Source organism: Ursus americanus, chromosome 3, assembly GCF_024610735.1.
Source record: "Ursus americanus isolate L20-20 chromosome 3, mUrsAme1.1.p, whole genome shotgun sequence".
In the NCBI taxonomy this organism is placed as follows: domain Eukaryota; kingdom Metazoa; phylum Chordata; class Mammalia; order Carnivora; family Ursidae; genus Ursus; species Ursus americanus.
This window is the reverse complement of record NC_142129.1, coordinates 14658221-14675086: the sequence shown is the minus strand read 5'-3', so window position 1 is coordinate 14675086 and position 16866 is coordinate 14658221. Positions and strand designations below refer to the sequence as shown.

Sequence of the window (16866 nt, the reverse complement as noted above, 5' to 3'; positions counted from 1 at the left end):
CTAGGAGGTTCTCGAGCCTCGGTGGGGAGAGGAATCAAGTGCTGCCTTCTGCCTGCACCTAGCACGTCAGCCTGCTTGTTAATAGTCACACTTACTTCTGAGTATTATCATGTACTGTAGTTTATATGCCACAGGATGTTACTGGTTACATTAATATAATTACAAGTAATACCTTTCATTAGAAGAAACTACTATGTAATGCAAAGTAGCCATGAAAATCCTATAGACCGCCAAGAGACTGAGTGATTATCGTGTTGAAAAGTATTTACAAGAGTTGTCAAACTTAAAAATTAATTGCTGTTCTTCTTTTACAAAAGAGGCAGGTGTTTCTTAATTGCTCTTCTGTTCTGGGATGACGAGAGGCTGCCAGGAGGATGCTGCTGTGAGGCCCACAGTCTGTTTTCTGTTAGCCAGCGTCCATTCCCATGGCTGGCTGGGTTACTCTCTCTCCCAGTTACGGAGACCGGAATTATGGAAACTACAGCTCCCAAACTCCTCTGCCTTTCTGCCAGTGTATGCATGTGAGATTTTGTAGGTGGGAGGACAAAGTGGTATTTTTTTCTCTGGCAGCACCTAGCAAAATGGGTAGGTCATGGTAGACTTCAAGTTCTGCCCTAGCCTCTAGGTGATCTATGAGCCCCCACTTTGGTACTCGGCGCAGCTCTGATCAGCAGTGGGGGGTCCCTGCATTTTTCTGACTTGGGTGACAGCCCCAACCTCCCAGTAACTGCTTAGAACTGCTGAACCTTGCTGGCAACTTCCCTAAACTCCTGCAGTCCTTCTAAATGTGCCCGAAGCATCTCAATGCCCTGTTTGCTTGGAAGGCCTGCAGTGGGTTCTCTTTTGCTGACTGACCCCTGATGGTCACAGTGCCTACCTAGCTGGTATTGTGAAAGAAATGAACATGCTTAATGGGTCCGTTTAAGTTAAAAGTAATTTCTTAAAGCTACAAATGAGGCATTAACTGCCTTTGTAAAAGAAATTCATGCTATGACGAGAGAAATTTGAAAATCGGCCTTTAGAAATATTTATCACTATGTGATTCTGTTGCCCAAAATAATGTGTTAAACCAACATTTTCGAAATACTGAAACATATGGAATTACATTGTTTTCAATAAAATAAACAATAATCTTTCTTTACTGAGACAAATTAGGACTTTTTTACGGTTAATAAATAAAATAAAAATATTTTCCAAATATTGTAATTTCATTTTTAAAAACACCCTTTTAATTCTATTTTGTGCATATTTTTAATGTATGCACTACACTGATTCAGTAGTACACGTATATAGTTTAAAAATAAATAGAAACACAGGGGAGGCACAAGATTTTTACTGTGGTGGATACACGATCAGAGAAGTTTAGATTTTTTTTTTTTTAAAGATTTTATTTATTTATTTGACAGAGATAGAGACAGCCAGCGAGAGAGGGAACACTAGCAGGAAGAGCGGGAGAGGAAGAAGCAGGCTCATAGCAGAGGAGCCTGATGTGGGGCTCGATCCCAGAACGCCGGGATCACGCCCTGAGCCGAAGGCAGACGCTTAACCGCTGTGCCACCCAGGCGCCCCAGAAGTTTAGATTTTTTGACCTGGCTGGCTCAGTCACTGAGTTCAAGCCCCAGGTTGGGTGTAGAGTGTAAATAAGTAAATAATAAAATTACCCTCATTAAAAAATGAGAAATCACTGCTCTCAGACACACATCTACAGTTATCACAACTGATGGAAACAAGTGCCTACACATGTATATTCTCTCAGCTACGCCCTCTTTCATTAGTCCTGGCTCTTTCCCACCAAAAATTCCCCCAGGTTCCCATAGGACTGGCCAGGTAGCCAAGTCACTGCTGTAGTTGCAGAGTTAAGACTGAAGCCTCTGGGTCTGTTCCCACAGTTTCACTGGGCATAGAAAACTTGTCCCAGAACTCCTCCTCTTCCCTCACAAAGCCTGAAGGACAGAATGGTGGCCTCACAATGGTTGGGGAATGGAGGCTGGGTCTCTACTTAAAAGTACAGGCACTGTCCCACCCTGACACGGGCACACACACATGCTCAAGATGCTGGATCCCTCACATCAGCTGAGTCTCTGCTCAAATGTCACCAAATCAGTAAGGACATCCCCAAACGCATTACTAAGCAGCATGTTGCAATCCGCTGCCCTCAGCTTTACTTTTCTCCATAGCACTCACCACCAGTTGATAAATTTGATGTTTGATTTGATTCTTGTCCGTCTTTCTAGAATGGAAACTTCGTGAGTATAGAAGTTTTACATATTCTGCTTGCTTTTGCTTCCCTAGCATCTAGAAGAGTGCTTGACTCATGGCAGATGTTCAATAAAAATTCACTGGGTGATCAAATCGTTGCTTTTGAGCCACCCTTGACCAAAACATAGGAACATGACCCAGGCCATGCTAATGAGAAGTCCTCACCCCAGAATGTGGCTCTAGGTAAAGATGTAATCCATTGTGGGCCAAGTAAAAGCAGAAAAACCACTGGCTGTAGCCAGTTTCCTGGGGCAGCAGCTCTGGTGTGCTGGCACCCAGTTCCTGTCTGCTGGCATTGTGTGGACCTTGCAAACTGTTAGCACTCGTGCCTGGTGGTGTTTTCACTGGATCGGAACTGGAACGGGATTCTGGGTGAGATCTTCTTCTGTATAGCTTCTAAGTCTGGTCTCTGGCCTTTCCAGGAAACTCTGAAAATTACCCAGCATCTTTTTAATAAGGATCCATTTTCTGCTATAACTTAAAAAAAATATTTTTAAAAATATGCTTTGGAGTCAGATTGCCTGGAGCCAAATACCAGCTTTCCACAGACCAATTAATCATGTTGACTAAACCATGAAACTATTCTGAGATTGTTCCCACATTTGTAAGTGGGTAAAATCAAAGTACTACCTCATAGGATTGTGGTGAAGGTCAAGTGAGACATTGCCTGTAAAGTGCTCTCGGACATCATCATTCACACACTTGCAATCCTAGGTTATATAACAGAAGGGTTTTGTTTGATAAACTGTTTTTAACTTGATTGCTAACATTTAAAAGTTAGGGCATTTCATAAAAATGCTGGATTTACAATTATTGAAAAGTCAGCAGCTCTGGCAACACTGGGACCACATTCCTACTTTGCAACAATGAGATTGAGCTGAAAAGTGTCTAGCTCCTTTGCAGGAGGGAGGAACCCACCTGGCTGGATTTACTCTTGTATTACCTGCCTGGTCTCTCCTGTAGGGTTTTGAGTTTGTAGCCCTTCAACTAGGAACCTAAAGATTTTCTAAAACTCCAAAATTGAGAAATTTGGTTAAATTGTCTCTATGAACTTTTTCAGACTGTTTTGTTGTTGCAGAGTAATTCCAAAACTTAGTGGGATTATTCCCAAACAATAGGCACTTTATCATCTTTAATGATTCTTTGCGTTCACTGGGTTTAGCTGGGCAATTCTCTGCTCCATCTGATGTTGGCAGACTGTGGTCATCTGGGAGTGCCACTGAATTGGGACATTCAAGATGGTTTACTCACAAGGTTGGCAATTGGTGCTGTCAGTGAAGAGCTCACTTGGAGCCATCTCATTACTCCTCCGTAGGCCTCAGGGATTTCACAGCATGGTAGCTAGATAAAACACAGGAAGTGAAAGTTGCCAGTTTTAAGGCCTGGTCTTAGACGGCCTAGAATGTCACTTCTGCTGTACTCTATTGGTCAAAGCTAGTCACAAGGTCAGCTCAGATTCAAGAGGGAGAAGGGTGGGTGGGAGGGGAAATGAGCTTCACCTCTGATGTAAAGAGCAACATATGTATGTATAAAAAGACTGCTAAAAGGCCATCTTTGGAGGCTAGTGGCTACACATAGCTACCATTTTGTGATTATTTACTCTTTCTTAGTGTAAGAATGGCTTAGAGCAGAAGAAAAAAGTCTCTTGGCCATTCAGTAAAAAGGAATTCAGAATTACTTATTACTCTGTACCACAATGTATCAAGTTATCAAAGAGCTATTTCCAATATTCTCCCACTTCCTCAGAGCTGGCTTAAATTTGCTACATCTTAGAAAGCTAAACAAATTTATATTGTTAAATAACAAAAATTCAGCTGACTAAATTTGAAAGATCTAATTGGCTTTATTAATCAAGTCGTGAATCAGGTAGCATCCCATCCAGCAAGTATAGGGGAGCTCCAAAGGGCTACAAAAAAGGAAAGGCTTTTTAAAGATAGAAATGGTTGAAAAAAGGAAATTATTAGCTAAGAATCCATTGTTTTAAGCAATGCCGCCTTTCTAAGGGGAAGAGAAGGAGTCTATCAGTCAATTTCCTAGTGCGGACCAGGAAATTTCCATACTGACTGGTTATAGGTTCCATTTCTGGGGGCTTATAACTGCGGTCAGGTTAGGTGTTAATTCTTGGTTTACTGACTTGGGGCCTTAACCTAAGTGAGGCCATTTTCAGCCTGTGGTTTTCTCATTAAAAATATTAAGAAGAGAATAACATAACATTCTCCCCAACCCCTACTGCAGAACGTGTCTTTTAAAATCAGATACCTGTGAATTATAGGTTGATACATCTTTTATGAATGTCACAGGGAGAGATTAATTCATTCACATTAAGTCATTCTAGTCTGGCTTCCTCTAATGTTGATTTTGGGTGTCAGGATTCCACCCAGACTATGAACCATTACCTCCAAGTTGGCCACAGCTAGAGCTGGTGGACCCTGACAGGGACCCAGGAGGAGGGAGCTGTATAAATGGGAATTCAGGGGTGCCTGGGTGGCTCAGTCGGTTGAGCATCTGCCTTTGGCTTGGGTCAGGCTCTCAGGGTCCTGGGATCCAGCCCCCCATCTAGCTGAGCCCCCATCGGGCTCCATGCACAGCAGAGAGCCTGCTTCTCCCTCTTCCTCTGCCCCTTCCCTCCACACTCTCTCTCAAATGAATGAATAAAATCTTTGAAAAGGGAAAAAAAAAAAAAGTGGGACTTCAGGAGGCTGAGCAGTTGTATCCTGGCTCATGGGGAAGATGATGGAATGGAGACACAGGTAACCTACTTGTACAAGGTAAGATTAACATGTAATCTAGAGATTAGTGCTCAGAGGTGAAATGAATCATTTTAACTTTACCATATTGCCCACAAAGACCTAGAGCAGTGCTTGACCTAGACTTTCCAAATGGAAGCCCAAACGGTATATAGGAATATTAACGCAAAATGGTTAAACCTCAGGCAGAAGGAAGAACAGAGGAGTGGAGAAGACATGAGAGAAGTCGGGACACCCGGCGCAGAGGGTGTGAATAAACGAAGAGAGAAAGATGACGGTTACGATCCAGGCAAGGGTCCAGTAGTCCCAGGGGCAAGGGGGAGCCACCGCGAGATTTTAAACGAGGACTTAAGGTCGCTGATACTCAAAAGTGACTTGTCCAAGTTGCACAATTAGGAACAGAACCAGAAAAAGACCTTCCAATTATTTCTAATTACCTAATTCCTAGCGAATTAATAAATTCCCACTATCTCACGTTTATCTCCGACCCGCCAATTCAGAACATAACGGACACAACCCTAACTCGCCAATGGCTCTGCGGAAATGGCCTCAGGGCTTCAACCGGAAACAGAAAGTGACCGATGCAGACGCCACCTAACGGCCAGCTGGAGGCAAGCTAAATCCGGGAAGCCGCAACACCGGAAGGGGCCGGCTATTTCCGGTAAAAAGCCGACGCTGCAGAAGCTCAGAGGGCGAGTCTCCGAGATTCGGCCAGTGTACCCAGCTCGCTCCGCTCCGCGACATCGCATGCTCACTTTTGCGCAGGCGCGGGGGCTACCGGGCAGGCAAACGCGTACGCAAAACCGTGCGCGCGCCCGTTCTCCGTCCGGCGCGTCGGTGCTGTTTCGAGGGTAAAGCCTTTGGAGCTGGAGCAGGGACTCTTGTTCTCTGAACTACAACTCCCAGCATGCCTCACTCCTCATATTGGTACTAGGTGTGGTTTCTCAGGATAGGTTAAAAGGAAGCGTAAATGGTGATGACGTGTCAAAGAGGAAAAAAAATTGAATACGTTGCTGGAGCGCTTCGCTCACAGAAGCCCCAGTGGCCTAATGGATAAGGCATTGGCCTCCTAAGCCAGGGATTGTGGGTTCGAGTCCCATCTGGGGTGATTAACTTTTTTTTCCACTGAAAATGACTTTTGCCGGTCTTAAAGAACTACACCGAAATACGCTAACAAAATTTTACTTTTTAAAAATGGTAAGTATATGTGTGGTTTTTCTAGGTGGTGGGCTACAGTTTGAGAGAATAAGAATACGCCATGTCCTCCTTCTGAGTCGTAGTGTCGTAAGATTTCTGGGAAATCAGCACTTTGAATTTTGCTATCCCCTCTAGATACCAAAACGTATCTTTCATTTTCTGTTTCATATCAACACCCACTCCCACCAGGCGTACTTATTCTCGAGACTCAGCGGCCAGCTAATGACGTTTTAAATGACGCAGGCACCAGAGAAGCTTTCCCCTAGCCCAGTCTTTCCTCAGACTTTAAAGACCTGGTGAGTTAGTTACACTCGGCTTTCGTTTGCTTCTCTCTTAACTCCTTAGGGCGCCGTTCGGCGTTTGATTAGTAAGGCCCCGCGGAGAAGGGAAGTGAGATATTCCACTACTCTGCGTTCGATGAGGGGGGGATCCGGCAGCCTGGGTGCGACCGTACCATTTAGCTGCTAGGCGGGGGGCGGGGCAGGGAGTTAGAGTGGCGTAGGGCGCCATTGGGCACCACGCTCCGAAGACGGGAAAATGGCGGCCCTAGGGTCCCCGGCGCGCACTTTACGAGGCCTTCTACGGGAATTGCGCTATATGAACGAGGCCACGGGCCGACCCTATCGCGACACCGCGGCCTATCGGTACCTCGTGAAGGCTTTCCGTGCACATCGGGTACGGAAGCCCGAGTCCGGTGCTCCAGTGTCCCTTCCACCGCGGGGGGCCGGGGGGAGGGGGGGCTTGGGCAGGGATAGGGAGCGTTGGGCCGTAGCGCCTGCATTTCTGTAACTGACCCTCCCATGTTCTGGCCAAACAAATCCAGACCCTAGGCCCTGGTCTGTGGCCCAAGCCCAGGAACTAACCAAGGACCAGCAGGACAGCAAAGTCGCCCTGGGATGGAGACGTCCCGAGGATTTCATTGGTTGGTCTGTTGGAGGTGCGGAGGAGAAAGATAAGAGTGAAGTCGAGGAGATGGGGGAAAATAAGAAATGGACTCGATGGAGAGTGTAGGGTTACTAGCTGCAGCATCTATCACCATTCTCCTCGCCCTTCCTCTAGTAGTTACTCTGAAAACCAGTTTTTGAGGCAGAAAAGAGAACTGTAATAAGATGAGGAATAATAAGAACTTGGCAGGAACTGTGTTTTACTTATGTTGTATCTCATACCCCACTTAAGGAAATTGTGCTTTGTAGAGCTGAACTAGAAACCTGTAATGAGATTGTGCTGTCACAACATTAACGTGATATCTGACCAGATATATTCTTTCCTAATGTAGCAGATAAATTTGAACATATGGGAAGCCATCCTTGGGAAATTGCTTTGTGAAATCCACACTCCATATTCCCCTTAGGCAAGAGCAGGTGGAAGCTGTTTTATTTTTCAAGTGGAGCAGCTGAGGCTCAGGGAAAATGACCTGTGCAAGGACTTGTATAGGAATAGCTAGAACCGAGGTTCCCAAATAGGGGTCTTCCATTTAATTTTTGCCTTTAGAGTTCCGGATGGGGCTTCCCAGGAAGTTGAAAGCAATCTCTGAAATATTCGTTGGAGAGTCACTTTGGGCTGTAGGGTAGGAAGCTTACTGTCTTTTGAGCAATGTGGGAAAAAGAAGAACCAGCATCTTATTGAATCTTTGATCCATGGAAGTTACAGCGCAATATTTTAGAACTAAAATTCAAAAATTTTAAATTTATATGTATATATATATTATTGAGTAAACTCTATGCCCAACATGGGGCTAAAATTCAAAATTTTCTTTTTTCTTAAGATTTATTTATTTGAGAGAGAGAGAGAGCAGGTAAGGGGCAAAGGAAGAGGGAGAGAGCGAGACTCCCAAGCAGTCTCCACGCTAAGTGTGGACCACCACAGGGCTCAATCCCAGGACCCTGAGATCATGACCTGAGCTGAAACCAAGAGTCTAACGCCTAACTGACTGAACCACCTAGTCGCCTCTAAAATTCAAAAAAATTTGAAAGGCCAAAATGTTAGGGACTTTCAGGAACTTGACTAAAATTATGAATAAGATGCACATGAGTCCTGTCTTTTAAGAAGCTTGCAGTCCAACTGAGGAACCATACAGCAACAACAGGAGGTCCTCATATAAAGGAGTAGTGGGATTTCAGGAGGAAAGTCACCAAGCAGGGACTTTAAATAAAAATTGGAGTTAGCAAGCAAATGGGGGTTAGGGAAAATGAGGTCCAGGTAAAGAAGCTGCACCACGAAAGCCCAGAGGTGACAACAGACAGTTGAGAATAGTTAAAACTTAGGGTGTGATAGGTGAAGTAGGTGATGTGGTAGGCAGGAATTTTAACTTCGTAGTAAATGTAATGGAGGGCCATGCTAAGATTCTTTTTTAAAAGAGTTTATTTATTTGAGAGAGAGAAAGAGCACAGGGGAGGGGCAGAGGGACAGGGAGAAGCAGATTCCTCACATGGAGCAGGGAGCCCAATGCAGGACTTGATCCCAGGAGCCTGGGATCATGACCTGAGCTGAAGCAGACCATTAAAGACTGAGCCACCCAGGCACCTTCATGCTAGGATTTTTAAGGTGACATGATTATAGTTGTACCTTATGGAGGCAACATTATTGCCCTTGAGAGAGGCTTGGTAATGGCTCTCAAATTCCTGGGAAATACATTTGAAATTCATGCTACAAATTCCAGAAACACTATTCTGTGGAATGCAAATGAGGCTACAGGGAAATGCTTTCTATTTCTGCTGGCTCAGCGCTAACTCAATACCATCTATGCCCATTTTCTTTATCTTTTCTTAAACTGAAGGGGTTCATTTAGGGAGGAACCTCTGCTTTCTCCTTAAAAAAAAAATACAGTTTTCTTTTACTATTTTTTTTAAAGATTTATTTAATTGAGAGAGAGAGAGATATGGCATGAGCAGGAGGAGCAGAGGGAGAGGGAGAGACAAAACTCCGAGCAGAGTGGCACTCTATCCCAGGACTGTGAGATCGTGACCTGAGCTGAAACCAAGAGTCGGATGCTTAACCAGCTGAGCCACTTGGGTGCCCCAAGTTTTCTTTTTCATTTGATCTCTTTTGGTCCCTTGTTACTCATTTACTGCATATATTGTTGACCCTTCTCTCCTGACTCATGCTTCAGGTTCGGCTGAATCAAGATCCCTATTCTCCTGTCCTACACGAATGTAGAATTCCTGTTTCAAATCCTATCAATTTGGGCTTATATAATAGACATGGATAGTACCGTTTGTTGATGTTTGACATTGGTGTTGGTTGCTCATAAATTTTTAATTATAAAAGTTAAATGATTAAAGCAGATGAATTCTTTTTTTGGAGCAGCTTATGAGTGCCATTTTCACATATGTGATCTGCACATCTTTGTGTGTGTGTGATCTGCAGATCTTAAACCACACTTTCTAGTTTTCAGACTCTAACCCTACATATTCAAACAAAGATGAAAGAAAGGGGTTTGCATAGGCAGTGGTGCCCAGAGATTAATGCGCAGTTAGATATACACAGGGCTCAAGTCACTTGAAGCCATGCACACATCTCTGTTTCACCTTTCCTGCTGTCTGCTCACAACCTCAGAACACAAAACTAGTCAAGTAAAGGACAGTGTACTAAATCTGGAAATTATGATGAAGAGAAAACAAGGTTTGGAGTCATTGGGACTTCTGAATGGATGTAGTTTCCAGCTTCATCAGAATCTGGATTTTTCAGATAAGTACATTGAAAGCAAGTATAATTAAGTAATATGAATATGTGCCTATTACTTTTATATATAGAACCTTCATTTTGTTACTATTGAGGACAAAGCTGTTCTTTTTCAGACAAAACTTTCCATTGAAGTGAAAGACCTATACCACATTAACCAAAGTCAAATATAAAAAGCAAACTTTGATTTGTCTGAAGGCGAGAAAGTTCTCTATTTTATTCCTCAGGTGACCGTAATGATTCTAGTTCCCCATCTCTGCCAGTAACCAACCACTGAAGCCTCTCTGGGCTTTATAGTTCCCTCATTTGTAAAACATCTGCAAGACAAGGGAGTTGAAATGACTTTTTTGGTATTAAAATCTGAGGACACTCAATGAAACTCTTCAGTTGTAAAATTCCTCTTCAATTAATTGGAGATCAGCTTTCCCAGTCAACTGCTACAGGGTGCTTCTACATACGTAACTCGTGTACACATATACATGTTTATATTTCCTCTGTGCAGTTTACTTTCATTCTAGAGGCTTATGAAATCTCTGTGGCCCTGTATCTGAGCTGGGCTGCTAATAAAGTATGTGACCTTGCTACTTTCTAGGTTACCAGCGAGAAGCTGTGCAGAGCCCAACATGAGCTTCATTTCCAAGCTGCCACCTATCTCTGCCTCCTACGCAGCATTCGAGAACATGTGGCCCTTCATCAGGAATTTCATGGCAAGGGTGAGCGCTCAGTGGAGGAGTCTGCTGGCTTAGTGGGTCTCAAGTTACCCCAGCAGCCTGGAGGGAAGGGCTGGGAGCCATGAGAGTGGAGAGAGTCCTTGGATGCTGCCGTCATACAAGAATTTAATCATTTCTTTCAATATGTATTTATCATTAAATTTTTGTTTAAGTTTAGGGTTTTTCTCTGTAATTTTATTGACTGAATGTTTCTCGGAGGTTTCATCCTTTCATTGCATTTACTGAACTTCTTGTATTAGGCTGATTGATGCTCTTGATCTACTTCTAAAACTCTTATTATTTTTATTTTAAAAGTATACAAACTTACTGTTTTAAGTAACTCAAATGATACAGAATATAAAATAAAAGGTGTCTTTTTTCTTTACCCTTGTCCCTCCCCTATTACATCCCCATTACCAGGTGGTAACTGTTGCTAACGGTTTGGTGTGGGTCTTTCCAGCTATTTCCTATATACAAGCATACAATTTTTTATATATACACACTCTATTTATAAATACACAAATATGATGTGTTTGAGGTCCCAAAAGAAAGCAGTAACAAATAGGGTTACTGAGGAGAGTTAATGAAGGGGTATAGAAAGATGTAGGCTGAATTACAGTCAGCAAGTTGGGAAGCTCCAAGGGGCTAGCACCATTTGCGGGCTATTATCTGCACAGGGTGACAGAATCGACCCTTAGGTATAGGACTATGGCCCCCACTCAACTGCAGGCCGCAGGGACAAAGTCCAGGGAGAGGGTGGGGGAGGTGGAATGAGCGTACTGACTCTGCCTTCTAATCTCAAATTGCTCTTCCTCTAGAATTGTCTATCAGCGTGAAAGGCTCCACCATGCACTTGGCTGACCAAGTAAACTTTGACTTCATTCTGTATTCCTCTCTCCTTACTCTGCATATCTAATCAGCAATTTCTGCTTCTGCAATGGCTCTAATATCCTTTCCCCCCTCTCAGTCTTCATTGCCTCTCTTCTAGTTCAAGCACTGATCATCTTTTGGCTGAACTATTAAACTACTCTCCTCAGTGGTCTCTTTGCTTCTAACATCCTCAAAGAGAAATTATTCTGTGAACTACCAGCAAATACCTGACCACTTTGTGCTCTAGCTAAGTTTCTCGTAGGCGTGGCTTACAACTTCTTTTTCCCCGGACTGCAAGCTCCTGAAGAGTAAGGACCGTGTCTCATTCATCTTTGTAGTCTCCAAAGCACCTTCCACAGTGACTTTATACATAGCATTATTCAATATTTTGAATACGTGGCTCAGTGAGTACTACTCACGAGGAGGCCTGCAAACCAGAAGGGTCTAGTCATAAAGCCGTTCAAAACACCATCTAAGAGATTAACATGAAAACAATAGTATTAAGAGGCCAAACAAGCATTTATTTAATTAATGTATCAAAGAAATAGAAATACTTAACATTTTTTCCCTTGCTTTATTTCATGGGCATTATTATCTGAAGATGCTTTACTTTGGTAAAATGAAGAAAGCAAAAGGATTAGGGTAGGTTAATGTTTTGATTTCCTTTGTTGTTACAATATTGTATATATAATAAAGATCTGAGGAAGAATTGCCTAACCAGAGTAAGACATTTATTATGGGTTTGAAGTGATAGAGACCTAGATTTTAATCCACTTTTATAATTTACCAGCTGTGTTATCTTGGGCAGGTTAGTTGACCTGAGCTTATTCCCTCTTCTGTAAAATGGGAATGCCAACAAGGTGGCTGTAATAAATACATAAAATACTTGCACAGTAAATAATGAATGCCTGACAAAAAGAAAATCTTATTGTTTTAATCATTTTGCCACACTCTCATTCTTTTATCCTGAACCCTTCTCTTAAACCCTATTGCCACTTGTCTTCTGGATTATAGACAGGTTTTTTGTTTTTTTCACAGTTGAAATAATTTGCTCAGACCATTTCTATTCATATATATTCAAACCTGTGGCTCTTACTAATGGACTCACCAAAAGAATTAGCTGAACTCAGTTTTAGATATAGAAGGAAATGATTTTGGAACATAAACTATTAAAGATAAACTTTCTATACTGGTAAGTTCTGAGAACTGAGGTTTTGGCACTGTGTTAACTTACTATAGTCTTTTTTTTTTTTTTTTTTTTAATCTATCCATTTAAGAGAGAGCATACATGAGCGGGGAGAAAGGGGAGGTGGGAGAGAGAGAATCTCAAGCAGGCTTCACACCCAGTGGAGCTGGACATGGGGCCTGAGACAGCCAAAATCAAGAGTTGGATGCCCAACCAACTGAACTACCCAGGTGCCCCTACTAGTTTTTGATGTGGTACATACTTTATCACATTCCTTCATTTGCTGTCTGTTTTACCCTCTCTCCTTTGATTTTAACTGCTTCCTCTCAATTATAGTAGCATTTAAACATGCTCAAGGCTCTTCCATCTAAAAACAATCACAGGGCGCCTGGGTCCCTCATGCTCAGAGCAGAGGCTGCTTGAGTTTCTCTCTCCTTCATCCTCTGCCCTTCCCCATCATGTTCTCTCTCTGTAATCTTTTTTTTTTTTTTTTTAAGATTTTATTTATTTGAGAGAGGGAGAGAATGAATGGGAGGGGCAGAGGGAGAGGGAGAAGCAGGCTCCCGCTGAGCACAGAGCCTGACGTGGGGCTCAGTCCTGGGACTCCAGGATCATGACCTGAGCGGAAGGCAGAAGCTTAATCCATTGAGCCACCCAGGCGCCCCTGTGGAATAAATCTTTTAAATAAAAAAATAGGGGCGCCTGGGTGGCTCAGTCAGGTAAGTGTCTGACTCTTGGTTTCAGCTCAGGTCACAATCTCATGAATCATGAGATGGAACCCCACCCTGGGCTTTGTGTTCAGCACGGAGTCTGCTTAAGGATTCTGTCCCTCTGCCTGTCCCCCTACTCTCTCTCAGAATAAATAAATCAATCTTAAAAATAAATACTCAACCTCTTACACAAATGCCTTTATAGCAACTACCTCTTCATGAATTATTTAATGAATTTATGAATTATACTCATTTTCTACATTTTAAAAATATTTTTAGGTTTTTTTTAAGTAATCTCTACACTCAACATGGGGCTCGAACTCACAACCCCGAGATCAAGAGTCGAGTGCTTCTCTGACTGAGCCAGCCAGGCACCCCTCATTTTCTACATTTTAAAACATGAAGTAGGCTGTAGTGACGTATAATTTATGTATAATAAATATACCCATTTTAAGTGTGCAGGTCAATGAATAATGACATATGCATACTTCTGTGTAATAACTACCCCATTAAAGCTATAGATCATTTCCAGCAGTCCCAAAAGTTGCCCTGGGCCCCTCTGCAGTCAATCCCCCTTCCCCACACCAGGTCCCAGACCTGCTTGCTGTCAGCATAAATTAGTTTGGCCTGCTCAGGAATTTCATCCAAATGCAGTCCTATAGTATGCATTCTTAGTAGGCTTCTTTTGCTCACCATACTGATTTTGAGATTAATAATCCCTGTTGTTGCATTATTTTCTGCATTTTTCACTGCCTAATCATCCTCAATCCACTCTAGTCTGGTTTCTGACCCTCCACTCTACCAGAACTGCTTTGCAAGGTTACAAATGACCTTCAGGTCACTAAACTCAGTGGATCATTCTTTACCTTGCTTGATCTCTAGGGAGCACTTTTTTTTTTTTTTTTAAAGTAAACTCTACCCCCAGTGTAGGTCTTGAACTCATGACCCCGACATCAAGTATCTGATGCTCTACTTACTGAGCCAGTCAGGTGCCCCTCTAGGAGGTGTTTGACCCTACTGGCCATTCTTTTCTCTTGACTTTGATGACATCACATCCTTGTTTTCTTCTCTTGCTCTAGCCATTTGTCTTCAGTTTACTCTCCTGCATATCCCTAATATGTTGACATTCTTTGGGTTCAAATCTAGGTCGTTACCTCACACTTGATATGCTTTCCCTGGGTGAGATCACCTCTACTTCCCAGGCTTCAGTTAGCAACAGGCTAACTCCAGTCCAAGCCCTCCTGTAGACCTCTGTCCAGCTGCTTCAGAGACACGACCACTTAGATGATTCAAAGGCATCTCAAATTCAAAGCATCCAAAATGGACTCCTCATCTCCCCCTATAAATCTCCTCTGGTATTGACACTTGTACTCCATCGCTCAAACCAGAAAACAGAGTCATTCTTGACTGCTACCTCCATCATACCCTCAGTTAAATTATCACTGAATTAATTAGATTCTACCTCCTTAGAATCCCCTGGATCTCTCTAATACTCTAGTCCAGACCTCTTATGTCTTGTATGTTTTCCTTGAACCACTTGCTTATCCCTTGTAAATGTAGCACATAAAGGCACGTATGTATAGGCTTCAGGGCACTTGCCAGTTGTGTAGTAATAGCTTTGTATTGAAACTGAGCTACACTTTTGGTGGGTTTGTAGGGTTAGGAATGCAAAATGCAAATTGTAGGGCCCACCAAGGTAGGCACTCTAAAAAGTCTGCATCCACTTGAATCTAGAACCCTGAAGTTCACCCTCAAGAGGAGCTGTAAGTAAAAAGTCCTTGCCAGGATTTCAGCCCAGAGTTTTGTCATTTTGGTGGTCAAGAGGAATTGAGGCCTTGAACCTTATGGTGGTCCTTGACTAGTAAGGTCTTCCGTTTCCTATTAGACAAAAATAGAAATCTCTGGAGGAATATAGCATTATATCCTACTTAGACATATAGTATTTTTTCAAATACATTTCAACATATAAAGATAACTAGACACACAAGAAAACAAGACTCCATAACTGAAAACTAGGAGAAGCAACAGACAACAGAAAAAAAACTTCAAAAAAGTTCAGATAATTGGATTTAGCAAACTTGGATTGCAAAACAATTATGTTCACTAGGGTCAAAGAATAGCCAGGCTTAGAAATTTTAACAGGGAACCAGAAACTATTAAAAAATGATGCAGTAGACTTGAAAAAGAACCCAATAAAAATTCTAGAACTGAAAAAATAAATAATTCAATTGACGGATTTAACAGCAGACTAGATACAGATGAAAGACTAGTGAACTATAAAATTTGTCAAAAAAAAAAATCAAGAAGGCAGCTTGGCAAGACAAGGTAGAAAATGCAGAGTAAAGAGGGGCACAAGGGGCACTTGGGTGGCTCAGTCAGTCGACTGGCTGACTCTTGATTTTGGCTCAGGTCATGATCTCGGGGTCCTGGGATTGAGCCCTACATCAGCCTCTTCACTCAGTGGGGAGTCTGCTTGGGATTCTTTCTCCTCTTCTCCTCCTACTGCCCCCCCCCATGCACTCACTCTCTCAAAATAAATCTTTAAAAGCTGAATGAATCCTGAAAGCAGCAAAAAATCAATCCACACCCAGATACATCATAATAAAATTGCCGGAAACCCAGAGCAAAAAGAACAAAATTTTCAAGCTGCAAAGGAGTGACAGACTTCATAGGAGCAATGGAAGGTAAAAGGCAGCAGAAAGATGGAATGTACATGCTGAAGGAAAGTAACTTCAAACCTAGAATTCTATACCCAATAAAAATACCCATCTAGAATTAAGAAAGGCAAAAGAAAGACCTTTTCAGATCAACAGGAATGGGACAGTTCCCCACTAGGAAACTAACACAAAAACAAACTCTGAAGCAGGTTAGGCAAACTTCTGTAAAAAGCCAGATAGTAAATAATTCAGTCTTGCTGGCCATACAGTATGTTATCTGTCACAACCACTCAACAATGCTGTGGTAGTGCAAAAGCAACCAGAGGCAATAGTAAATGAATGAGCCTGGCAATACTCCAAAGACACTATTCAGAAAAATGGGCAGTGGGCTGGATTTGGCCTGTGGACTGTAGATTGCTGACTGCTGTCCTAAAGTTTAAACTTCAGACAAAAGGGAAATGATCCCACATGGAAAGGCAGAGATTCCAGAAGGAATGAAGAGAAAAAAAATGTGGCAAATAAATGAACAGTATGGGAAGTTTGGTTTTAAAAAACATAGAACTAAAACACATGATAACAGGGGTATATAACTTTAGGAGAGGTTAAATGGAGTTAGTTTTCCAGGTTCTTTTTATTATCTGGGGGAAGTGAAAAGGTATTAAGAATGCCTATTATAACTTTTAGGGTAACTACCAAAAGAATAAAAATAAAATAAAACTTCCAAACTACTAGAAGGGGGAAAATGGAATGATTAGAAAGGAGGCAGGAAAGGAGAGAAAACTGAATAGATGAGACAAAAGACAAAATAAGAACATTAAGCCCAAACATATGAGTAATCACACGAATATA

General features: G+C 42.3%; 1 protein-coding gene, 1 long non-coding RNA gene and 1 other non-coding gene across 3 annotated transcripts in view; 2 read left to right on the top strand and 1 right to left on the bottom strand.

Moving 5' to 3' along the window:
- Positions 1-1361: 1361 nt before the first annotated feature.
- Positions 1362-5902, bottom strand: LOC123788891 (uncharacterized). The gene is made up of 3 exons (XR_006778595.2): positions 5444-5902; positions 3511-3600; positions 1362-2687 (listed from the first exon to the last, which is right to left on the bottom strand). It is a non-coding gene; the product is annotated as an uncharacterized LOC123788891 (long non-coding RNA).
- A 139-nt stretch (positions 5903-6041) lies between these two features.
- On the top strand, positions 6042-6114 carry TRNAR-CCU (transfer RNA arginine (anticodon CCU)). Its single transcript has one exon. It is a non-coding gene; the product is annotated as a tRNA-Arg (tRNA).
- A 557-nt stretch (positions 6115-6671) lies between these two features.
- LOC123788889 (putative RNA-binding protein Luc7-like 2) overlaps positions 6672-16866 on the top strand; it is a 75516-nt gene continuing 65321 nt past the window's right edge. The window contains exons 1-2 of the mRNA XM_087860795.1: positions 6672-6878; positions 10477-10597. Coding sequence (XP_087716921.1) covers positions 6741-6878; positions 10477-10597 — 259 coding nt within the window. The 5' untranslated portion in view covers positions 6672-6740. The remainder of the gene's footprint in view (positions 6879-10476; positions 10598-16866) is intronic.